At 47.1% G+C, this 26,677-nt stretch overlaps 1 protein-coding gene across 1 annotated transcript; it reads right to left on the bottom strand.

Annotated features, from left to right (window-relative positions):
- Positions 1 to 636: 636 nt before the first annotated feature.
- Positions 637 to 21,556, bottom strand: LOC144485958 (fucolectin-like). The gene is made up of 5 exons (XM_078204031.1): positions 21,539 to 21,556; positions 20,568 to 20,635; positions 9,002 to 9,284; positions 7,986 to 8,164; positions 637 to 781 (listed from the first exon to the last, which is right to left on the bottom strand). The coding sequence occupies exons 2-4, from the start codon at positions 20,632 to 20,634 to the stop codon at positions 8,002 to 8,004; spliced, it is 513 nt and encodes a 170-aa protein (XP_078060157.1). The 5' UTR covers position 20,635; positions 21,539 to 21,556; the 3' UTR covers positions 637 to 781; positions 7,986 to 8,001.
- Positions 21,557 to 26,677: the final 5,121 nt, after the last annotated feature.

Genomic DNA, 26,677 nt, shown 5'->3' with positions numbered 1-26,677 from the left:
GGGTGCCTGGAACTCGTTGCTGGGGGAGGTAGTGGAAGCAAATACGATAGTGACTTTTAAGGGGCGTCTTGACAAGTACATGAATAGGATGGGAATAGAGGGATATGGTCCCCGGAAGGGTAGGGGGTTTTAGTTCAGTCGAACAGCATGGTCGGTGCAGGCTTGGAGGGCCGAAGGGCCTGTTCCTGTGCTGTAATTTTCTTTGTTCTTTGACTGTGTGGAATTTGGACGCTCTCCCCATGTCTGTGTGGGTTTCCTCCGCATGCTCTGCTTTCCTCCCACAGTCTGAAGATGTGCAGGCGAGGTGGATTGTCCATGGTAGTTGCATGGGGTTACGGGGATAGGATGGGGGAGTGGGCTGTGGTAGAGATGCTCTTTCAGAGGTTTGGGGGAGACATGATAGGCTGAATGGCCTCCTTTTAACCCGTAGGGATTTGATGGTTTTTTTTAACAATAATGTGATAAATGACAGGATAAGTATGGGAGAGAATGAAATGTCCGTCTCACTAACACGGAGCAAACAGAAAGCAATGGAAAATTTGATAGAAATCAGTTCTTCTGGATTCCCTTCTGTGATTGGTCCACTCACATTTCTGCCCTGTGTACATTTATTGAAAGACAAACAGCCAGGTTTTAATTGACGTGTTTTATTTTATGGACATGCAGAAAGTCAGGGATTGTGTACATTTCCTGTGACTCGCTGATTCCATATCCGGTTTAATTCACAGATCCGAGTGGCGTCCTGAATTTCTGATAACTTTCATCACTGCAGTCGATAACTCTGAGAAAAACAGAATGAATCACAAGGAGTTGTCCTCAATCAACACAGATGTATTCATCTAGAAAGTTTTTGGGCAGGATTTCCTGGCCCTTCCTGCTGACAGCATCTTCCAGTGCTGCCAAAAGTGACCCACTGCAGCGGCAGACACCGGCGGGACCAGATGATCCCTCCGGTGGCCAATGGCGAACCACTTCCATCGCTGGAAAACACAGCGTGGGGCGACCAGAAAACCCGGGTCTTTGAGTTATTTCTTACCAATTATCCCATTAGTGTCAGTGCCTTTTGTGGAATACCCTTCTGAGATCAGACCATGCTGTTACATCAGGACAGAGATCTGGAGTTGGGGATCAGTCTTTACTGTCCTGGTGTTTGGAGCACATTGCCGCCTGTCACCATGGAAACATTGCAAGGTGATCAGTCACAGATCACCAGAGCTCATTCCACAATCCCATCATTCCCCCTTGTGGCGGCACTGACCCCTGCGGTGGTCACTCGGGGCAACAACAGCAATATATATTTATATAGCGCTGATAACATCACACAACCTCATGAGATGTTTGTAAGGACATAAACCGAATTTAACTCCAAGCCACAAAATGAGATCCCCCCTCAGCACGGTGGCATAGCGGTGAGAACTGCTGTCCCACAGCGCCAAGGACCCAGGTTCGATTCCCGACTTGGTTGACAGTGTGGAGTTTACACATTCTACCCATGTCTGCCGCGTTTCCTCCCACGCTCCAAAGACGTGCTGGTTACGTGGATTGGCTATGATAATCGTCCGTTAGTATTCCAAGATGTATAGGTTAAGGGGATTAGTGGAGAAAATATGCAGAGTTACAGGGATAGGGTGGGAGGGGCCTAGGTAAGCTGCTCTGTCGGATAGTCGATGCAGACTTGATGGGCCAAATAGCCTATGATTCGATGAGATATCAGGTCAGATGGAGTAGGATTTGTGGCATTTCTAAAAGGAAGTAAGAGAGGGCGAGAGGTTTTTTATTTGTTTACAGGATGTGGGGGTCACTGGCGAGACCAGCATTTACTCCCGATCCCTAATTACCCCTTGAAGGATGAAAGATGACACTAACATAGAGAGGGCAAGGCCATGGAGGGATTTAGAATCTTTTAATATCAAGTAGCTACTTCACTGGGATATGACAGGAAGCAGAGGGTGATAGAGGAATGGGAGCTCCTGGGGGCACTCATCCCCCCAAGGCTCCTCAACCCTTTTGAGGCGAGAATAGAGCCGCAGAGGTTTACAGCATGGATCAGGCCCTTCGGCCCAACTTGTCCGTGCCACTTTTAATTCAACCCTAAGCTAATCCCAATTGCCCGCATTTGGCCCATATCCCTCTATACCTATCGTACCCATGTAACTATCTAAATGCTTTTTAAAAGACAAAATTGTACCCGCCTCTACTACTACCTCTGGCAGCTTGTTCCAAACACTCACCACTCACCACTGTGTGAAAACATTGCCCCACTGGACACTTTTGTATCTCTCCCCTCTCACCTTAAACCTATGCCCTCTAGTTTTAGGCTCTCCTACCTTTGGGAAAAGATATTGACTATCGAGTTGATTTGTGCCTCTCATTATTTTATAGACCTCTATAAGATCACCCCTCAGCCTCCTACGCTCCAGAGAAAAAAGTCCCAGTCTATCCAGCCTCTCCTTATAACTCAAACCATCAAGTCCCAGTAGCATCCTAATAAATCTCTTCTGCATTCTTCTAGTTTAATAATATCCTTTCTATAATAGGGTGATCGGAACTGTACACAGTATTCCAAGTGTGGCCTTACCAATGTCTTGTACAACTTCAACAAGACGTCCCAACTCCTGTATTCAATGTTCTGACCGATGAAACCAAGCATGCTGAATGCCTTCTTCACCACTCTGTCCACCTGTGACTCCACTTTCAAGGAGCTATGAACATGTACCCCTAGATCTCTTTGTTCTGTAACTCTCCCCAACACCCTACCATTAACTGAGTAAGTCCTGCCCTGGTTCAATCTACCAAAATGCATTTATCTAAATTAAACTCCATCTGCCATTTGTCAGCCCACTGGCCCAATTGATCAAGGTCCCGTTACAATCCTAGATAACCTTCTTCACTGTTCACTATGCCACCAATCTTGGTGTCATCTGCAAACTTACTAATCATGCCTCCTAAATTCTCAGCCAAATCATTAATATAAGTGACAAATAACAGTGGACCCAGCACCGATCCCTGAGGCACACCGCTGGTCACAGGCCTCCAGTTTGAAAAACAACCCTCTAAAAGCACCTTGATGTCTTCTGTCATCAAGCCAATTTTATATCCATTTGGCTAACTCACCCTGGAACCAGTGAGATTTAACCTTCTGCAACAACCTACCATGCGGTACCTTGTTAAAGGCCTTGCTATAGTTCATGTAGACAACGTTGACTGCATTGCCCTCAATTTACCTTCTTGGTTACCCCTTTCAATCAAATTCGTGAGACATAATTTGCCACTCACAAAGCCATGCTGACTGTCCCTAATCAGTCCTTGCGTCTCTAAATGCCTGCAGATCCTGTCTCTCAGAACACAAAGAACAAAGAAAACTACAGCACAGGAAAGGGCCTTCGGCCGTCCAAGCCTGCACCGACCATGCTACCCGACTTAACTAAAACCCCCAACTCTTCCAGGGACCATATCCCTCTATTCCCATCCTATTCACGTCCTTGTCCAGACGCCCCTTTAAAAGTCACTACTGTATCCGCTTCCACTACCTCCCCCGGCAACGAGTTCCAGACACCCACCGCCCTCTGTGTAAAAAATCTGCCTCGTACATCCCCTTTAAACCTTGCCCCTCGCACCTTAAACCTGTGCCCCTGAGTAATTGACTCTTCACACCCTGGGAAAAAGCCTTTGACTATCCACTCTGTCCATGCCCCTCATAATCTTGATTTCTATCAGGTCGCCCCTCAACCTCCGTCGTTCCAGTGAGAACAAACCAAGTTTCTCCAACCTCTCCTCATAGCTAATGCCCTCCATACCAGGCAACATCCTGGTAAATCTTTTCTGTACCCTCTCCAAAGCCTCCACATCCTTCTGGTAGTGTGGCGACCAGAATTGAACACGATATTACAAGTGTGGCCTAACTAAGGTTCTATAAAGCTGCAACATGACTTGCCAATTTTTAAACTCAATGTCCCGGCCGATGAAGGCAAGAATGCCTTATGCCTTCTTGACTACCTTCTCCACCTGCGTTGCCACTTTCAGTGACCTGTGTACCTGTACAACCAGATCCCTCTGCCTATCAATACTCTTAAGGGTTCTGCCATTTACTGTATATTTCCTATCTGCATTAGACCTTCCAAAATGCATTACCTCACATTTGTCCGGATTAAACTCCATCTGCCATCTCTCCGCCCAAGTCTCCAACTGATCTATATCCTGCTGTATCCTCTGATGGTCCTCATCGCTATCCGCAAATGTCGTCCGTAAACTTGCTATACAAACCAGTTACATTTTCCTCCAAATCATTTAAATACATTACAAACAGCAAAGGGCCCAGCACTGATCCCTGAGGAATGCCACTTGTCACAGCCCTCCATTCAGAAACACATCCTTCCACTGCTACCCTCTGTCTTCTTTGACCGAGCCAGTTTTGTATCCACCTTGCCAGCTCACCTCTGATCTCATGCGACTTCACCTTCTGCACCAGTCTGCCATGAGGGACCTTGTCAAAGGCCTTACTGAAGTCCATGTAGACAACATCCACTGCCCTACCATCATCAATCATCTTCGTTATTTCATCGAAAAACTCGATCAAGTTCGTGAGACACGACCTCCCCTTCACAAAACCATGTTGCCTCTCACTAATACATCCAACTATTTCCAAGTGGGAATAAATCCTGTCTCGAAGAATCCTCTCCAATAATTTCCCTACCGCTGATGTAAGGCTCACCGGCCTGTAATTACCTGGATTATTCCTGCTATCCTTCTTAAACAAAGGAACAACATTGGCTATTCTCCAATCCTCTAGGACTTCCCCTGTAGCCAGTGAGGGTACAAAGATTTCTCTCAAGGCCCCAGCAATTTCCTCCCTTGCCTCTCTCAGTATTCTGGGGTATATCCCATCAGGCCCTGGGGACTTGTCTACCTTAATGTTTCTCAAGAACCCCAATACCTCCTCCTTTTTGATCTCAACTTGACTCAAACTATCTACACATCTTTTCCCAGACTCATCATCCATCAAGTCCTTCTCTTTGGTGAATACTGACGCAAAGTACTCATTTAATACCTCGACCATTTCAAATGTAAGTTCAAACAACTTACCCACTATAGACATGAGGCTCACCGGCCTGTAGTTCCCAGGTTTTTCCCTGCAGCCCTTCTTAAACAAAGGCACAACATTTGCCACCCTCCAATCTTCAGGCACCTCACCTGTGACTATCGATGATTCAAATATCTCTGCGAGGGGATCCGCAATTTCCTCCCTAGCCTCACACAATGTCCTGGGATGCACTTCATCAGGTCCTGGGGATTTATCTACCTTGATGTGCTTTAAGACTTCCAGCACCTACTTTGTAATATGTACACTCCTCAAGAATTTATTATTTCTTTCCCCAAGTTCCATAACATCTCAACAGTAAATACTGATGAGAAATATTCATTGAGGATCTCACCCATCTCTTGTGAATCCGCACATAGATGATCTTGTTGATCCTTAAGAGGCCCTACTCTCTCCCTTGTTACTCTTTTGGCCTTTATGTATTTGTTGAAGCTCTTTGGATTCTCCTTTGCCTTATCTGCCAAAACAATCTCGTGTCCTCTTTTTGCCCTCCTGATTTCTCTCCTAACTCTACTCCTACACCCCCTATACTCTTCAAGAGATTGACTTGATCCCAGCTGCCTGTGCATGTCATGTGCCTCTTTCTTCTTCTTGACCAGGGCCTCAATATAATGATCAGGGTAGCTCAGTTTGAATTCCTGGTTTTGTTCAGTGGGTGGGGTTACTGTTTGTCTCAGTGTCTTGGGAAATAATGGAGCTGGAGCACTGAGGGGGATCTGAAATAAATTGCCTTGGGATATCTCCCTGATTTGCTACAAAAAGTAGCAAGCCTGTAGATTGGTAGCAGCTCAGAAATCAGCAAAGGAGGACAAACTGACTGTTTAAGAGGGGGGAAAGTCGAGTGAAAATAAACTTGCAACATAAAAGTGGTCTGTAAAGGCTCCAGTAAGTGTGTAAAAAGAACAAGATTGGTAGGTGTCTTACAGTGTGAAACAAGAACATTTATAACAGAGAACAAGGAAATGGCAGAGATTCTGTTCTGTCTTCATGGAGAAAGACACAAATAACTTCCCAAAAATGCTAGGGTTTACGAGAAGGAGGAATTGGAGGAAGTTAGTATGACAAAAAAAAAAATCACCAGGGTCTGATAATCTGCATCCCAGGCTACTAAAGGAGGTGGCCAAGGAAACAGTGGATGCGTTGGTTGTAGTCTTCCAGAATTCTGGTAGATTGGAGGTTACAAATGTAACCTCACTATTTAGAAAAGGAGACAGTGAGAATACTGGGAATTGCAGACCGGTTAGCCTCATGTCAGTCCGAGGGAAAATACCAGATTCTATTATAAAAGATGCAAAAACACAACATTTGAAAATATCAACGGGATTAGACAAAGTCAACATGGATTTTATCAAAGGGAAATCTTGTTTGACAATCTTACTCAAGTTTTTTGAGGATGCAAAGAGTAGAATAGATGAGAGAGAACAAGTAGATGTGATGTATTTGGATTTTCAGAAAGCTTTTGATAAAGTACCACAAGAGTTTTTGTACAAAAATGCATGGGATTGGAGGTAATATATTGGCATGGAATGAGAATTGATCAGGAGACAGGAAACAGAAAGGAGGAATGAATGAGTCTTTTTCCGAGTGGCAGACATTGATTCGTGGGTCCCACAGGGATCAGTGCTTAGGCCCCAGCTACTCACAATTTACATCAATTTTATCTGGATGAGGGACCCAAACCTAATATCTCCGAGTTTACTGACAACATGAACTTTGATGGGAATGTGAGTGATGAGGAGGATGTGAAGATGCTTTCGGGTGATTTAGACAAGTTGAGTGATTGGGAAAACACATGGCAGACAGAGTATAAGGTGGATAAATGTGAAGGTATCGACTTTGGATGGAACATCAGAATGGCAGAGTATTATTTAAATGGTGATAGATTGGGACACGTTGACATACAAAGGGACCGGGTGTCCGAGAACACAAGTCACTGAAAGCAAGCACACAGGTACAGCAAGCAGATAGGGAGACAAATGGTGTGATGGCCTGCTTTGCAAGAGGACTTGAGTACAGGAGCAAGGATGTCTTACTGCAGCTTTGCAGGGCTTTGGCGAGACCACACCTGGAGTATTGTGTGCAGTTTTAATCTCCTTATCTAAGCAAGGATATAATTGCCAGAGACGGAGAGCAGTGAAGATTCACCAGACTGATTCTTGGGATGGCAGGATTGTCGTATGAGGAGAGATTGGGTTGACTGGACCTGTATTCTCTGCAGTTTAGAAGAATGAGATGGGTTCTCATTGAAACATATGAAATTCTGATAGAGCTGGACAGACTGGATTCAGGGATGATGTTTGCTCTGGCCGGGGGGATCTAGAACAGGGGGTCAGAGTCTCAGGATAGGGAGGAGGTCATTAAGGATTGAGACGAGGAGAAATTTCTTCACTCAGAGGGTGCTGAACCATTGGAATTCTCTACCTCAGAAAGCTCTGGAGGTCAATCACTGAATATATTTAAGAGGGAGAGAGATAGATTTCCACACTCTAAAGGCATCAAAGGGTGTGGGGACAGCACGACTGCATGGCGTTGACACAAAGGATCAGCTATGATCATGTTGAATGGTGGAGCAGGTTCACAGGGCTGAATGGCCTCTTCCTGCTCCTATTTTCAATGTTTCTACGAGTTGTTACCCAAAGGCTCAAAGGACATTAAACCAACTCCTCACCAATCAATCCATCTGCTGCTTGAGGGAGGGGTCACTGAGAGGCTCCAAATCCTGCAACCAGATCCATGGCCTCAGGCTCGCGTCACTGGGGGGCAGGTAAGGGGACAAAATGGCAAACGGAATGGGAATGTGGACTGGAATAAACACCAGGATCCCAGAGGGAAAAGGGTGATGCAGAGTGTCCAGTGGTTCAATCAAAGGCAAAGCAATTTCACTTACCAACAGGAGACCCTCTCTAACAGTCAACCCACCCTTCCTGGGTCCCGTAAATCTCCACCTCACAGAGAGTCAGATACTCATTTCTTCCTGGGATGAGGATATTTACGTAACGCCCCTGCATACTGCCACACTCGAAGGTTTCAGAGTGTCCAGCTGTGATTGATTTGATGGTGGCACACCTGAAAAACAGAATATATGTACCATGTGGACAGCTCCATGAATGCTCGGCACAGCCATGAGTAACATCTCCAAATAACGGCAACCAGCAAAATCATCAAATGTCCTCAAACGCTTCACAGGAGTGAATTTCACACCAATAGATCGAGTAGAGTTCTAGAGAGAGCTCGGTTTACATTTCTACAGGAGCTTTCACAGCCTCAGGATAGAATGGCATGTTCCACAGTTTATTCAGTACTTTTTAATCTGTCGTCACTGCTGTGACATAGTAGCCAAATATAGTCAGAACTGGAGGGCACAGCCTCAAAATAAGGGGGGGCCGGTTCAGAACAGAGTTGAGGGGGAACTTCTTCTCTCAGAGGGTGGTGAATCTCTGGAATTCTCTGCCCATTGAAGTGGTGGAGGCTTCCTCGTTGAATATGTTTAAATCACGGGTAGATAGTTTTCTGATCGGTAAGGGAATTAGGGGATATGGGGAGCAGGCGGGTAAGTGGAACTGATTCGCTTCAGATCAGCCATGATCTTGTTGAATGGCGGGGCAAGCTCGAAGGGCCAGATGGCCTACTCCTGCTCCTATTTCTTATGTTCTTATGTTCTTATAGCACAGTAAGATCCCACCAACGGCAATGGGATAATCGAGCAGTTGCATTTTTTAGTGATGTTTGTTGTGTGAAATATTGGCAGGAATACTGCAATAGTTAGTTGCACTTTGTACGACTTACATTCCCAACATATCCATCCATTAGTCCCAGCCCAACCCCAACACAATCACTGTGGACCCTGGCCCCTGCCCTCACCCCTCAGTATGAACACCGACCTTGCCCTCTTCTCCAACTTACTTAGGGTTGTTGTTGCCATTATTGTCCAGCGAGTCTCCAATCCGAATTTCCGCTCCATTAAGACGTTCAGCACAACAGTCCTTTCTGTTGGTGATTCTGATGGAGTGTATCTCACGTGACCTGTGTAAATCTGCTCTCCACCAAGGATTCATGTCTGCCTGTGTAGCCGTGCAGGATGATTTTAGGTAATTGGGATCCAGGTTTCCATCGACAGCATTCATCGCATGGCCATGAAAATCATAGACGCTGGACTGTGTAGCTCGACATGAGCCGGATAGATTCACTGCAAGAACAAACACACTGACTGAAACCTCTCACACCATGACTCCCACATTGACGCATTTCACTGCAGGAAATGTGGAGCAAACTGTCCATCCCAGAGCTACAGAGAATCCATGGAAGCCACAGAAAGCATCGAGCTGAGAATTTGGACAATATTGCGCTGGATTTTTCTGGAGAATGAGCTGAGTGTTAATGACACCGGATCAGGAATATTTGAGTGTGCGGAATTGAGGAGTGCAGATATCTTCGAGGGTTCTGGAGATTAACAGAGATAGGGGTGGGAGAAAACCATGAAAAGGTTTGAAAACAGATGAGGAATTTCAAACTGAGACACTGCCGAACTGGGAGCCAGGATAGGTGAGCGAGCGCTCCGGGTGATGGGTGAACGGGACTCGCTGTGATTTGAGACATGGGCAGCAGAGTTTTGGATGGTCTCAAACAGAGGGCCCTAAACATCTCTGCATCATTACCTCTCCCTCCACTGAGAAGATACTCGGGGTAGCACGGTTAGCACAGTGGTTAGCACTGCTGCTTCACAGCACCACCGTCCTGGGTTTAATCCCTGGCTTGGGTCACTGTCTGGGTGGAGTTTGCACGTTCTCCCCGTGTCTGCGTGGGTTTCCTCCGGGTGCTCTGGTTTCCTCCCACACTCTGAAAGATGTGCTGGTTAGGGTGCATTGACCCGAACAAGCGCTCGACTGTGGCGACTAGGGGAATTTCACAGTAACTTCATTGCAGTGTTAATGTAAGCCTTACTTGTGACTCATAAACAAACTTTAAATTTAAAATACTCTTTGAAAACTACCTCTTTGACCAAACCTTTAGTCAGCTGTCCTAATTGTATGACATAGAAACATAGAAGATAGGAGCAGGAGGAGGCCATTCGGCCCTTCGAGCCTGCTCCGCCATTCATCACGATCATGGCTGATCATCCAACTCAATAGCCTAATCCTGCTTTCTCCCCATAACCTTTGATCCCATTCGCCCCAAGTGCTATATCCAGCTGCCTCTTGAATACATTCAATGTTTTGGCATCAACTACTTCCTGTGGTAATGAATTCCACAGGCTCACCACTCTTTGGGTGAAGAAATGTCTCCTCATCTCCATCCTAAATGGTCTACCCTGAATCCTCAGACTGTGACCCCTGGTTCTGGACTCCCCCACCATCGGGAATATCCTCCCTGCATCTACCCTGTCTAGTCCTGTTAGAATTTTATAAGTCTCTATGAGATCCCCCCTCATTCGTCTGAACTCCAGTGAAAACAATCCTAACCTAGTCAATCTCTCCTCATACATCAGTCCCGCCATCCCCGGAATCAGCCTGGGAAACCTTCGCTGCACTCCCTCGAGAGCAAGAACATCCTTCCTCAGAAAAGGAGATCAAAACTGCACACAGTTTTGGAGGGTCGAAGGGCCTGTTTCCTGTGCTGTACAATATTCTAGGTGTGGCCTCACCAAGGCCCTGTATAGTCGCATCAACACATCCCAGTTCCTGTACTCGAAACCTCTCGCAGTGAAGGCCAACATACCATTTACCTTCTTTACCGCCTGCTGCACCTGCATGCTTACCTTCAGCGACTGGTGCACAAGGACACCCAGGTCCCGCTGCACACTCCCCTCTCCCAATTTACACCCATTCAGGTAGTAATCTGCCGCCTTGTTTTTGCTTCCAAAGTGAATAACCTCACATTTATCCAAATTATACTGCAGTTTCATTATTATTACTATTATTACGTAATATACCATTAGGTTAATTTCTCTTCCAGAGAGCTGCTGCATACACAGTGGGCCGAATGGCCTCCCGCTGTGCTGTAACAATTCTGTGATTCCACAGTCGCTCCACACCCTGAGCAGAATGTTATGACGGCATTGCAGTAGGAGCAGGACCCATGAAATGCAGTGAGACTTTCTAATGTCCAGAAAATCCTGCTGGCTGGAGGGGCCATAAAATTCCACCCCGATCTCTGTAATCCTCCTCCGCCCCACAACAATCCAAAATCTCTGCACTCCTCCAAGTAGACGAGAAGTAAGCAGAGGCCAAGGATAGATCGCCACGAGATACCAGAACTATCAGCGTGGGAGCAGGAAGAGAAGCCATTGCAAGTGATTCTCCTGCTGCGATCAGATAGATAGGAATGGCACAGGGTGACAGCAGTCCCACCCAGCTGGGTGAGTGTGTTGAAGGGGGATGGTGTGGTCACCGTGTCAAAAGCTGCAGACTGGTCGAGAAGGATAAGGAGGAATAGTTTACTTTTCTCAAAATCACTCAGGATGTAATTGTGACTTTGATAAGAGCCATTTTCCTTGGAACAAAGAAGACTGAGGGGTGAGTTGATAGAGGTGTATAAAATTATCAGGGGAAGGGATAGAGTGGACAGGATAAAATTGTTTCCCTGAGTGGAGAATTCTAGAACCAGGGGACATGGATCCATGATAAGTGGCAGAAGGTGGAGAGGGAACTTGAGGAAGAATTTTTTTACGCAGAGGGTGTTGGGTGTCTGAAATTCGGTGCCCGAATTTGTGGTGGAGGCAGAAACCCTGAACTATTTTATAAAGAACCTGGATCTGCACCTTGAGTGCTGTCAGCTACAGGGCAATGGGCCGGGTACAGGAAGGTGGGATTGGAAAGGGCACCTGGGTGTCCTCAGGCTGACATGTACAAGATGGGCCGAATGGCCTCCTTCTGTGCTGTAACTTTTCAATGGCTATTTTAGGAATGTGCATTGGATAGAAGCCTGAATGGAGGGATTCAATGTGAAATTCCCAGGATCATTGTCATGGATTTGGGAGGCAGCAACACATTCAAGGACATGGGTGAGGAAAAGGTGCAGTGTGTAAATATGGAGGGGCCAAGGGTTAGTTTCTGAGGAGAGGGATGAGGAGGTTTAGATAAGCCAATGGAACATTCCCTGAGCAGAGGAAAATTTAATAAAATTAAAGTTCAAATCTCCCTTTCAATGGAAATGCTGTTAGTTATTAGTGCAAAGAACAGTACAGCACAGGATCAGGCCCTTCGGCCCTCCAAGCCTGTGCCGATCATGATGCCTGCCTAAACTAAAACCGTATGCACTTACAGAGTCCGTATCCTTCCATTCCCATCCTATTCATGTATTCGTCTAGTTGCCCCTTAAATGCCACTATCGTACCTGCTCCCACCCCCTCCCCGGGCAGCGCGTTCCAGACATTCACCACCTTCTGTGTAAAAACACTTGCCTCGCACATCTCCTCTAAACTTTCCCCCACGCACCTTAAACCTATGTCCCCCAGGAGGCTTTTCTTTTCTATCCTAGGAAAGAGCATCTGACTATCCACTCTGTCCCATGCCATTCATAATCTTGTAAACCTATATTGGGTCGCCCCTCAACCTCCATCGTTTCAGTGAGAACAAACCAAGTTTATCCAACCTCTCCTCATAGGGAATAGAAATGACCCTGGTAATTATAGACCGGTTAGTCTTACTTCGGTGGTTGGTAAATTGATGGAAAAGGTCGTTAGAGATGGGATTTACGACCATTTAGAAAGATGCGGATTAATCCGGGATAGTCAGCACGGATTCGTGAAGGGCAAGTCGTGCCTCACAAATTTGTTAGAATTTTTTGAGGAGGCAACTAAGTGTGTTGATGAAGGTAGGGCAGTTGATGTCATATACATGGATTTTAGTAAGGCGTTTGATAAGGTCCCCCATGGTCGGCTTATGATGAAAGTGAGGAGGTGTGGGATAGAGGGAAAGTTGGCCGATTGGATAGGTAACTGGCTGTCTGATCGAAGACAGAGGGTGGTGGTCGATGGAAAATTTTCGGATTGGAGGCAGGTTGCTAGCGGAGTGCCGCAGGGATCAGTGCTTGGTCCTCTGCTCTTTGTGATTTTTATTAATGACTTAGAGGAGAGGGCTGAAGGGTGGATCAGTAAATTTGCTGATGACACCAAGATTGGTGGAGTAGTGGATGAGGTGGAGGGCTGTTGTAGGCTGCAAAGAGACATAGATAGGATGCAAAGCTGGGCTGAAAAATGGCAAATGGAGTTTAACCGTGATAAATGTGAGGTGATTCATTTTGGTAGGACTAAGTTAAATGTGGATTACAGGGTCAAAGGTAGGGTTCTGAAGACTGTGGAGGAACAGAGAGATCTTGGGGTTCATATCCACAGATCTCTAAAGGTTGCCACTCAAGTGGATAGAGCTGTGAAGAAGGCCTATAGTGTGTTAGCTTTTATTAACAGGGGGTTGGAGTTTAAGAGCCGTGGGGTTATGCTGCAACTGTACAGGACCTTGGTGAGACCACATTTGGAATATTGTGTGCAGTTCTGGTCACCTCACTATAGGAAGGATGTGGAAGCGCTGGAAAGAGTGCAGAGGATATTTACCAGGATGCTGCCTGGTTTGGAGGGTAGGTCTTATGAGGAAAGGTTGCGGGAGCTAGGGCTGTTCTCTCTGGAGCGGAGGAGGCTGAGGGGAGACTTAATAGAGGTTTATAAAATGATGAAGGGGATAGATAGAGTGAACGTTCAAAGACTATTTCCTCGGGTGGATGGAGCTATTACAAGGGGGCATAACTATAGGGTTCGTGGTGGGAGATACAGGAAGGATATCAGAGGTAGGTTCTTTACGCAGAGAGTGGTTGGGGTGTGGAATGGACTGCCTGCAGTGATAGTGAAGTCAGACACTTTAGGAACATTTAAGCGGTTATTGGATAGGCACCTGGAGCACACCAGGATGATAGGGAGTGGGATAGCTTGATCTTGGTTTCAGATAAAGCTCGGCACAACATCGTGGGCCGAAGGGCCTGTTCTGTGCTGTACTGTTCTATGTTCTCTATAGCTAATGCCCTCCAGACCAGGCAACATCCTGGTAAACCTCTTCTGTACCCTCTCCAAAGCATCCACATCCTTCTGGTAGTGTGGTGACCAGAATTGTACACAATATTCCAAATGAGGCCTAACTAAGGTTCTGTACAGCTGCAGCATGACCCGCCAACTTTTATACTCAATACCCCGACCGATGAAGGCAAGCGTGCCATGTGCCTTCTTGACTACCTTATCTACCTGCGTTGCCACTTTCAATGATTGGTGGACATATATGTCCAGACCTCTCTGTCTGTCAATACTCCAAAGGGTTCTACCATTTACTGTATGATTCCCACATGCATTGGACCTTTCAAAATGCATTATCTCACATTTTTCCAGATTAAACTCCATTTGCCATTTCTCCGCCCAAGTCTCCAACCGGTCTATATCTTGCTGTATCCTCGGACAATCCTCTTCACTATCCGCAACTCCACCAATTTTTGTGTCATCTGCGAACTTACTAATCAGACCAGCTACATTTTCCTCCAAATCATTTATATATACTACGAACAACAAAGGTCCCAGAATTGATCCCTGTGGAACACCGCTAGTCACTACCTTCCATTCAGAAAAGCACCCCTCTACTGCTTTATCTTCTATGGCCAAGCAAATTCTGTATCCATCTTTCCAGCTCTCCTCTGATCCAGTGTGACTTCACCTTTCGTACCAGTCTACCATGAGGAACCTTGTCAAAGGCTTTACTAAAGTCCATGTATATATCCACTTTCCCTCATCAATCATCTTCGTCACTTCCTCAAAAACTCGATCAAGTTAGTGAGGCACGACCTCCCCTTCACAAAACCATACTGTCTATCATTAATAATTCCATTTGTTTTCAAATGTGAGTCAAACCTGTCCCTAAGAATCTTTTCCAATAATTTCCCTACCACTGATGTAAGGCTCACCGGCCTGTAATTCCCTGGATTATCCCTGCTGCCCTTCTTAAACAATGGAACAACATTGGCTATTCTCCAATCCCCTGGGACCTCCCCTGTAGCCAATGAGGATACAAAGATTTCTGTCAAGGCCCCAGCAATTTTCTCCCTTGCCTCTCTCAGTATTCTGGGGTAGATCCCATCAGGCTCTGGGGACTTACCTACTTTAATGTTTTTTAAGCTGCCCCAACACCTCCTTTTTGATATCAACATGACCCAGAATATCTACACACCCTACCCTAGGCTCCTCATCCATCAAGTCCCTCTCTTTGGTGAATACTGAGGCAAAGTATTCATTTAGTATCTCACTCATTTTTTCTGGTTCCATGCATAGTTTCCCTCCACTATCCTTGAGTGGATCAACCCTTTCCCTGGCTATCCTCTTGCTCTTTACATATGTATAAAATGTCTTAGGATTTTCCCTTAATCCTGTTTGCCAATAACTTTTCATGAAGAAGAACGTACAGGATAAATGGTAGGACTCTGAAGAGTGCAGTTGAACAGAGGGATCTGGGAATACAGGTACAGAATTCCCTAAAAGTGACGTCACAGGTGGATAGGGTCGTAAAGAGTGCCTTTGGTACATTGGCCTTTATAAATCGGAGTATCGAGTATAAAAGTTGGAGTGTTATGGTAAGGTTATATAATAAGAAGTTTAACAACACCAGGTTAAAGTCCAACAGGTTTATTTGGTAGCAAAAGCCACACAAGCTTTCGAGGCTCTGAGCCCCTTCTTCAGGTGAGTGGGAATTCTGTTCACAAACAGAACTTATAAGACACAGACTCAATTTACATGAATAATGGTTGGAATGCGAATACTTACAACTAATCCAGTCTTTAAGAAACAAAACAATGGGAGTGGAGAGAGCATCAAGACAGGCTAAAAAGATGTGTATTGTCTCCAGACAAGACAGCCAGTGAAACTCTGCAGGTCCACGCAACTGTGGGAGTTACAAATAGTGTGACATAAATTCTGATTCTAGGATCGCATGATAAAGACTCAGGAGGAAAAAAGCAGAAATATTTATGTGAAATAGTGTGACATAAACCCAATATCCCGGTTGAGGCCGTCCTTGTGTGTGCGGAACCTGGCTATCAGTTTCTGCTCAGCGACTCTGCGCTGTCGTGTGTCGCGAAGGCCGCCTTGGAGAACGCTTACCCGAATATCAGAGGCCGAATGCCCGTGACCGCTGAAGTGCTCCCCAACAGGAAGAGAACAGTCTTGCCTGGTAAACCTGTTGGACTTTAACCTGGTGTTGTTAAACTTCTTACTGTGTTTACCCCAGTCCAACGCCGGCATCTCCACATCAAGGTTATATAAGGCATTGGTGATGCCGAATTTGGAGTATTGTGTACAGTTTTGGTCACCTAGTTACAGGAAGGATGTAAATAAGATTGAAAGAGTGCAGAGAAGGTTCACAAGGATGTTTCTGAGCTGTAATTTTCTATGGTTCTATGACCCTTTTAGCCCTCCTAACTCCTTCCTTAAGTTCCTCCCTACCTTCTTTATATTCTTCAAGGGCTTCATCTATCCTTAACCTTTTAGACTTGAGAAGCTGAGTTACAGAGAGAGATTGAATAGGTTGGGACTTTATTCCCTGGAGCGTAGAAGATTGAGGGGAGATTTGATAGAGGTGTATAAGATTTTGATGGGTATAGATAGAGTGAATGCAAGCAGGCTTTTTCCGCTGAGGCTAGGGGAGAAAAAAACCAGAGGGCATGGGTTAAGGGTGAAAGGAGAAAAGTTTAAAGGGAATATTAGGGGGGGCTTCTTCACGCAGAGAGTGGTGGGAGTGTGGAATGAGCTGCTGGATAAAGTGGTAAATGCGGGGTCACTTTTAACATTTAAGAAAAACTTGGACGGGTTCATGGATGAGAGGGGTGTGGAGGGATATGGTCCAAATGCAGGTCAGTGGGACTAGGCATAAAATGGTTCGGCACAGACAAGAAGGGCCAAAAGGCCTGTTTCTGAGCTGTAATTTTCTATGGTTCTATGACCCTTTTAGCCCTCCTAACTCCTTCCTTAAGTTCCTCCCTACCTTCTTTATATTCTTCAAGGGCTTCATCTATCCTTAGCCTTTTAGACTTTATGAACTGCACTTTCTGCCCCCTGACTCCAACTGAGGTTCCTCCCCGATTTAGGAGCGTGCCCTCGCTCCCGGTTGGCTTGTCTTCCCCCTTGAGGTCACTTGAGGACCACACTTATCTTTATCCGTCAGTACCTTAAAGCTTACTGAATTGTGGTCACTGTTCCCGAACTGCTCCCCTACTGAAACATCGACCACCTGGCCGGGCTCATTCCCCAATACCAGGTCCAGTATGTCCCCTTCCCTAGTTGGACTATCTACTGTTTCAGGAAGCCTTCCTGGATGCTCCTTACAAACTCTGCCCCATCCACGCCCCTAGCACTAAGTGAGTCCCAGTAAATATAGGGAAAGCTAAAATCACCCACCACAACAAATCCTGTTGTTTTTGCATCTTTCCAAAATCTGCCTACATATCTCCCACTGGCTGTTGGGTGGTCTATAGTAAACCCCCAACATTGTGACTACACCTTCCTGTTCCTGAGCTCAATCCATATTTCCTCGCTGTATGAGCCATCCGAGGTGTACTCTACTCCCGCAGTAGAGCTGTGATATTCTCCTTAACCAGTAGTGTAACTCCCCACCCCTTTTACATCCCCCTCTATCCAGCTGAAACATCTGTATCCTGGAATGTTAAGCTGCCAATCTGTCCTTCCCTTAACCAAGTCTCTGTAATAGCAACATTATAGTTCCAAGTACTAATCCGAGCTCTAAGGTCATCTGTCTTACCTGTTACACTTCTCACATTGAAACAAATGCACTTCAGACCACCAGTCCCACTGTGTTCAGCAACTACTCCCTGCCTGCTCTTCCTCTTAATCTTACTGGCCTTAGTCTGTAGCTCTCAGAGGAAAGAACAAGAAAATTACAGCACAGGAACAGGCCCTTCGGCCCTCCAAGCCTGCACCAACCATGCTGCCCGACTGAACTAAAACCCCCTGCCCTTCTGGGGACCATATCCCTCTATTCCCATCCTATTCATGTACTTGTCAAGACGCCCTTAAAACTCACGATCGAATCTCTTCCACTATCTCCCCCGGCAGCGAGTTCCAGGCACCCAGCACCCTCTGTGTAAAAAATCTGCCTCGTACATCAGTTATTTCTCCTGCTGACCTATTGCTCTGGTTCTCACCCCACTGCCATGTTAGTTTAAACCCTCCTGAGTGACTCTAGAAATCGAGCTGCAAGGTTATAAGTAACCTACAAAGCATGCACCGAGCAGGGTACTCCCAGGCAAATCTCCAGAATTTAGAGAAATTCTGGAACAGGAATTGGATTTCAAAGAACAAAGAACAGTACAGCACAGGAACAGGCCCTTCGGCCCTCCCAGCCTGTACCGATCATGATGCCCGAACTAAACTAAAAATAACCTTCTGTCCTTACTCGGTCCGTATCCCTCCATTCCCTCCCTATTCATGGACCCACAGTTTTTTTTTAACTGGTCGGTGCAACATCGTGGGCCGAAGGGCCTGTTCTGCGCTGTAATGTTCTATGTTCTATGTTCTATCCAGATGCCTCTTAAATGTTGCTAATGTACCTGCTTCCACCACCTCCTCTGGCAGCGCGTTCCAGGCACCCACCACTCTCTGTGTGAAAAACTTCCCCCGCACATCTCCCTTAAACTTTCCCCCTCTCACCTTGAACCTCTGCCCCCCCCGTGTAATTGACACTTCCACCCTGGGAAAAAGCCTCTGACTATCCACCCTGTCTGTGCCTCGCATCATTTTGTAGACCCTCGATCAGGTCTCCCCTCAGCCTCCATCTTTACAGTGAAAACAATCCTAGTTTATTCAACCTCTCCTCATAGCCGACACCCTCGAGACCAGGCAACATCCTGGTGAACCTTCTTTACACTCTCTCCAAAGCTCCCCTGTCCTTCTGGTAGTGCGGTGACCAGAACTGCACGCAACACTCCAAATGCGGCCTAACCAAGGTTTTATATAGCTGCAACATGATTTCCCAACTCCTGTACTCAGTGCCCCGGCTGATGAAGGCAAGCATGCCATATACCTTCTTAATCACCTTGGCCACCTGTGTTGCCACTTTTAGGGACCTGTGGACCTGTACGCCCAGATCCCTCTGTATGTTAATGTTCCTAAGGGTTCTGCTATTTACAGTATAATTCACACCTAAATTTGAACCTCCAAAATGCATCATGTCGCATTTGTCCGGATTAAACTCCATCTGCCATTTCTGTGCCCAAGTCTCCAATCTATCGATATCCTGTTGTATCCTCTGACAATCCCCGGCACTATTAGCAACTCCACCAATCTTCATGTCATCCACAAACTTACTAATCAGACCCCCCACATTTTCCTCCAGATCATTCGATACAGAATCTGGTGAACTGGTGCAGCAACAAAATCTCTCCCTCAATGTCAACAAAACGAAGGAGATTGTCATTGACTTCAGGAAACGTAAAGGAGAACATGCCCCTGTCTACATCAATGGGGACGAAGTAGAAATGGTGTTTTTAGGTGTCCAGATCACCAACGACCTGTCCTGGTCCCCCATGCCGACACTATAGTTAAGAAAGCCCACCAATGCCTCTACTTTCTCAGAAGGCTAAGGAAATTTGGCATGTCAGCTACGACTCTCACTAACTTTTACAGATGCACCATAGAAAGCATTCTTTCTGGTTGTATCACAGCTTGGTATGGCTCCTGCTCTGCCTAAGACCGCAAGGAACTACAAAGGATCGTGAATGTAGCCCAATCCATCACACAAACCAGCCTCCCATCCGTTGACTCTGTCTACACTTCCCGCTGCCTCGGCAAAGCAGCCAGCATAATTAAGGACCCCACGCACCCCGGACATTCTCTCTTCCACCTTCTTCCTTTGGGAAAAAGATACAAAAGTCTGAGGTCACGTGCCAACCGACTCAAGAACAGCTTCTTCCCTGCTGCTGTCAGACTTTTGAATGGATCTACCTTGCATGAAGTTGATCTTTCTCTACACCCTAGCTATGACTGTAACACTACATTCTGCACTCTCTCCTTTCCTTCTCTATGAACGGTAAGTTTTGTCTGTGTAGCGCGCAAGAAATAATACTTTTCACTGTACGTTAATACATCTGACAATAATAAATCAAATCAAATCAAACAGCAGAGGTCCCAGCACTGATCCCTGCGGAACACCACTATTAAGAAGTTTAACTACACCAGGTTAACGTCCAACAGGTTTATTTGGTAGCAAAAGAACACATCTCCATTCTGAAAAACACCCTTCCACTGCTACTCTCTGTCTTCTATCACCGAGCCAGTTCTGTATCCATCCAGCCAGCCCACCCTGAATCTCATGTGATTTTGGTTTTTGTACCAGTCTGCCATGGGGGACCTTATCAAACACCTTACCACCTTTCCTTCATCAATTATTGTTGTGACATTTTCAAAAAATTTTGACAGCAATCTTGGCATTCTTACCTTGTGCATGTCCAAATTTGAGGATCAGAGCAATGCAGAGAACTGTAGACAACATGATCATCTTCATCCTCAGGATCAAAACACAAGAGCTTTCAAATTAGGTTGGAATGCAAACTTTCTCACTGCACAGATGATATTCCCCGCGCGGTGGTCGATGTGGCCTGCCATTGGCCGGTGGCAGGATCTTCTGATCCCACCGCTGTCGACCGAGTTTCCTGCTCTATGCACCCCCGTCTGCCGGGAGACCCTCGGCAGAGGTTCCTGCTGGCAAGAACTGCTGGAGAATTCCGGCTATATGGTTAGAGCAGTATGGGCCAAGCTGAACCTCAGGAAAGACTATCAACCCTTCAGCTTTCCTGATCAGCTGATCCATTTTCAATGTTATTTTTTGACTCTGTCTATGATCTGTGTTCTTTTACAATTCTCTTTGTCCAAACTTCTACTTTTGTGCATCTTTAATATTTCTCTAGTCTCATCCAATCACCTATCCAGAAATGTGGATTAAACCCTGCAATATCACTGCAAAGCTGTGTCCACACCGCCCATTAACTTTCATTTCCCACCCAATTAGCAACTTTCTCTCAATGCTGACAGATTCTCCTGATGAGGCTGCTGTGCTGAGGAGAGGCCATTCAGCCCCTCAAGCCTGTTCTAACTTTCAATCAAATCGTGGCTGATATGCATCGACCAACCATGTCTCTTAATGCTCTTGTACAAGAAAAAAGTGACCCATCTCTGTTTTGAAAGCTCCGACTGACCCCCGACATCCGCAGCTTTTTTTGGGGGGGAGAGTGCCAGATTTCCATTCCCCTCTTTGTTAAGCAGTGTCACCCGACATCAGCCCTGAGTGTCCCGGTTTCGGGTTTTAATAGGACATTGTAAAGCCCATTCAGGTAAATCCTAAACTCATCCCTATAACTAAATTCGGGAGATATTCATAAGGCACACAATCTATTCACATCTTTCCTTACCTCAACCTGCGTCTTTTCCAGTCTGAGGGAATCCTGCCACTCCCCTGGTTAAATAGAGAGCCACAGTCACAGGGGAATGAGACGGTCACACGATTGGTGGGAAATTACTCAGCGTTCGAAAAACAGTTCAGTAGGTTTGTCACAGTTTTATTTGTAAAACACATGGATGGGTGTTGTGGCACCCACTTGTTCAAATATTGTAACACATTTTGTTAACACTGCAACAATGAGCTCCTGAGAGGGATCTGATTCTGATTCATCAAAGAATAAACATTAGGATTGTGCTCGTTTAATGCAATATTATCTTATGGTGTAACTCTCATATTTCTGAAAAGGGTGCACAAATAAGCTTTCCACCTCAGGCAAATGCTTCCTCACTGCCTTCTGCAAACAGCTCCCTTCACTCAACTTCCTTCTGTATATTCCCCATTCTCAGTGCTGATCTGAAGTTCATTCTCTGTGTGTTCAAAGTTTTCTTTCTGTATTTATGGGCTGTGGGTGTCACTGGCTAGGCCAGCATTTATTGCCCATCCCTAATTGCCCCTTCAGAAGGTGCTGGTGAGCTGCCTTCTTGAGCCGCTGCAGTACATGAGGTGTAGGTACACCCACAGTGCTGTTAGGGAGGGAGTTCCAGGATTTTGACCCAGCGACAGTGAAGGAACAGCTGATATATTTCCAAGTCAGGATAGTGAGTGACTCGGAGGGGAATCTCCAGGTGGGGGTGTTCCCAGGTATCTGCTGCTCTTGTCCTTCTAGATGGAAGTGGCCGTGGGTTTGGGAGGTGCTGCCTAAGGAGCCTTGGTGAGTTGCTGCGGTGCATCTTGTAGATGGTACACACGGCTGTCGCTGTGCGTTGGTGGTGGAGGGAGTGGGTGTTTGTGGATGGGGTGCTGATCAAGCGGGGCTGCTTTGTCCTGGATGGTGTCGAGCTTCTGGAATGTTGGAGCTGCACCCATCCAGGGAAGTGGGGAGTGTTCCATCACACTGCTGACTTGTGCCTTGTAGATGGTGGACAGGATTTGGGGAGACAGGAGGTGAGTTACTCACTGAATGGCCTACTGCCCCTTAGTTCTAGAATAGCCGAGTAACAGATAACCAGGAGTGTGCTACAAACCGGAATCAGGTGGTTGGATTCAAGGAGGTTTATATAGAGATTGTGGAACATTCTGCAACCACCTGGAGCAGGGGAAAGATGGGAGGGGGAGGGAAACTCCCAGATGGTAGGATAAACTTTGCCAAATAGATTCTCAGAATGGGGAAAAAGTAAGTTGAGCTTTCCAACGCCAAGGGGGCGATTTTGCACCTGCGTTCACTGTCAATGAGAACAGTGGCGTGGGTGTAAAATCCCGCGTGAGGCGGGAATCGAGATTCTCACCGGCAGAGTCTCAATTCCTGATTTTCCCGCCCCTCGCTGGAGACGGAGTAATGTTCCCGCCCACAAAGACCACAACCTCATTTAAATATATTTTCAATGGATTTAGATGTTATTAAAGGGCCAACATGCCTCATGATCCCCTTGCTGAGTATTCAAACCTCGTCCACATGACATCACAACTTTAATAATATGGGAAAGAGTTGAGTAGTTCCTGCCAGGAATGCCGAGGTCACTATTGCCTCTTGGGGAAAAGAGGGGCATACATGCACACTGCCCCCTAGCACTGTTCCCAGCTCAGCGTTGACACTGCCAGGTTGGCAGTGCTAAACTGTCAACTTGTGCCGGCGGCAGTGCCAGTCGTGAACCCAACTGGGGTGCTGGTTTCTGTTATGTGTGGGGTGGCGGGTGGGGGGGGGGGGGGGGGGGGGAGAGCATCGAGGCATTTGAAGGGGAGGGAATTGGCAGTGATGGGGGGAGCGGCTATTGAGGGGGAAACTCACAGGGGGAGAAGCGAACATTGAAGAGTGAGCATTGGGGAGGAGCGGACATTGAGGAGGGAGAGGGCATGAGGGAAGAGCGAGCATTGCAGGGGTAGAGGGCATAGTGGGTACCCTTTAGTGAGGGGCGAGTGGGCCTCCCGGGGCTGTCCTGGTGGTTGTGGTGGGGTGGAGGGCCCATGATAAATATGTGGTGGGGGGGTGGTGTGGAGAGCCCAATCCCTTTGTGGATGGGGCTGGGGGAAGGGGGGCGAGGGCAGTTTAACATCATTCTGATCAGGGTGAAAATTTACCAGTGCATCAGGAGAGAGACAGATGTCGGTCTTCAGTCCCTTGTGTTGGGAAGAGTTTTCAACACATGCTCAATAAAAAACCAGCTCCACAGAGTGCATTTCCCTCTCATGATTAGCTGCAAGTGAGAAATATGGATTTACAAAAGGGAAATCATACTTGATGAATCTATTGGAATTTATTGAGGATGTAACTAGTCGAGTTGACCGAGGAGAACCAGTGGATGTGGTTTATTTAGACTTTCAGAAGGCTTCTGACAAGATCTCACATAACATAACTATGTAAAGTTCAAGCACATGGGATTGCAGGTAATGTCTTGAGATGGATAGAAAGCTGGTTAGCAAATAGGAATGATGTGGAGATGCCGGCGTTGGACTGGGGTAAACACAGTAAGAAGTCTAACAACACCAGGTTAAAGTCCAACAGGTTTATTTGGCAGCAAAAGCCACCAAATAAACTTCGCTACCAAATAAATCTGTTGGACTTTAACCTGGTGTTGTTAGACTTCTTACTGTATAGCAGATAGGAAGCCAAGAGTTGGCATAAATGGGTCTTTTTCTGATTGGCAGGCAGTGACGAGTGGGGTTCCGCAGGGATCTGTGCTCGGACCCCAACTGTTCACATTATATATTAATGATTTGGAAGAGGGAACTGAATGTATTATCTCCAAATTTGCAGCTGATACAAAGTTGGGTGGGAGGGTGAGCTGTGAGGAGGATGTAGAGATGCTTCAGTGTGATTTGGACAGGCTGAGTGTGTGGGTATCTGCATGGCAGATGCAGCATAATGTGGATAAATGTGAGATTATCCACTTTGGTAGCAATAATAAGAAGGCAGATTATTACTTGAATGGGTGTAAATTGAGAGAGGTGGATACTCAGCGAGACCTTGGAGTCCCCGTGCATCAGTCGCTGAGAGTAAGCGCGCAGGTACAGCAGGCAGTAAAGAAGGCAAATGGTATGTTGGCCTTCATAGCGAGAGGATTTGAGGATAGGGATAGGGATGTTTTGCTGCAATTGTACAGGGCATTGGTGAGGCCACACCTGGAATATTGCTCGACCACCATGGGTAGGACGCAGGACCACGTGACACTGCAGAAGCACTGCCGTCCCATGGAGTGATCCAAGGGCCCACATTCACCCCAGGGAGGAGGAAGGGCTTAAGCCCATGCTAGGGCCTTCCACCAAGGAGACAATATGGCTATGGCTACACCTTCTGACTCCCCCCCTTCCTGACACTGGGGCATCTCAGGGGCAGCGGGATGAAGAGGGTGTCATGGAAACATCCCAGACACCTGGAAGCAGGCCAGGGTCCTCAAGGTTGAGGGCCTCCAGAGGACGCCCGCCACACGGATCACAGGCCATGGGGTAAGGCCCCCTCCCCTCTGATCTACATTCTGGGGAGTCACAGACGTAGTGGTAGGCCACGTAAGGTTAGGGAGTTGTGGTTGCACTGAGATGGCACGGCTGAAGGCCTGCATTAGTTATATAGATCTTTAAGGACCTTAATGTTTTCAATTCACACATTTTTATTCTAATTTAAACATCTTTATTGCAATTAAATGTTTTTTATGTGACTAATTTGTCTCGAATAGGAATCCTCTTCCATTGATGATCGCCTGAGGGATGCTTCATGTTGATGTCAGTTGGGGAAGCCCCTCAATGCTGTGTCACTGAGAAAAGGAAGGCATTGGTTCCCCAGAACCCACGAGTGATTCTCTCCCGTCCCCAACACACCCGCCCCAGGGCCCTGTGTGGGGGTTTCAGATCCCTTACCCACTACACAGACGTGGGCCCAGGTGCCAGCGTGCATGCGGAGTTCAGGTAGGAGTCAGACTAGTTTGCACCAGGGCATCATCATCATGGTGCTTAGCGAGTCATCATCTCCCTCTTGCCTGCCAAAAAACTCACTAACGCAGGCCCACCACTCTGGTGTGACAATGTTGCAGGAGATAGAAGGAATTTTGTGAGGGGGAGGGGTGGGGGGATGGAACCCACAGACACAAACCCCTCGTGAGTGACCAGCCTGGTGATCAGGGTCTCCCTTTCCACCCTCACATGCCTCATTTGGGCTGCCAGCCCTGCAGCGCCTGGTTGGTGTTCCTCGGCGTGCTCTTCCTCCTCTTCCTCCACCTCCTCTTCCTCCTCCTCCTGCTGGGCATCCTCCCCAGCAACGCTCGGCTGCTCAGCCTCCACGTCCTCCTCTTCCTCCAATAGGTCACCTCTCTGTAGAGCCAGATTGTGCAAGGCACAGCACACGACCACTATTCAGGAAGAGATCACTGGGTTGTATTGGAGGACCCGCCAGAGCGGCCCAGGCACCGGAATCGTATTTTGAGAAGTCCAATGCCCCCCTCCCCTATCGCGCGGGTGGCTACATGGGCCTCATTATAGCGGGTCTGTGCCTCAGACACAGACCTCCGCACAGGCATCACCAGCCATGTCCGAAGCGGGTAACCCATATCACCCAGGAGCCACCCCCGCAGCCTGGGCTCCTCAAATCCCTCCGGGATGTCCGAGCTCCTGACGATGAAGCTGCCATGCCCGCTGCCTGGATGTCTTGGACAGACATGCAGAATGTTCATGTTATGGTCGCACACGAGTTGAACATTCAGGGAGTGGAACCCCTTGCTGTTGATGAGTCTCTGTGGATTCCGTAGGCGGGGCCTTCAGGGTGACACATGTGCAGTCAATGGCCTCCTGAACATTCAGCATCCCCACAATGACTCTGCACACCCTGCGGCCCAGGCTTCCTGATGGGCCTGGTCCAGGTTAAATTTGACGTACTGCCCAGCCCGGGCATACGCGACTTCTGTGATCTGCTTGACACAGGTGTGCACAGCTGATTGGGAGATGCCACAGACATCTCCGCTCGGGGTCCGGAAGGAGCCAGTCGCATAACAGTTCAGAGCGGCCGTCAATTTGACAGCCACTGAGAACGTGTGCCCCCCCTCCCGCCAGCCTCTAGATGCCAGGT

Source organism: Mustelus asterias, unplaced genomic scaffold (genome assembly GCF_964213995.1).
Source record: "Mustelus asterias unplaced genomic scaffold, sMusAst1.hap1.1 HAP1_SCAFFOLD_253, whole genome shotgun sequence".
Classification (NCBI taxonomy): Eukaryota; Metazoa; Chordata; class Chondrichthyes; order Carcharhiniformes; family Triakidae; genus Mustelus; species Mustelus asterias.
The sequence above is the reverse complement of the archived record's forward strand: the minus strand, read 5'-3'. Positions and strand labels throughout refer to the sequence as shown.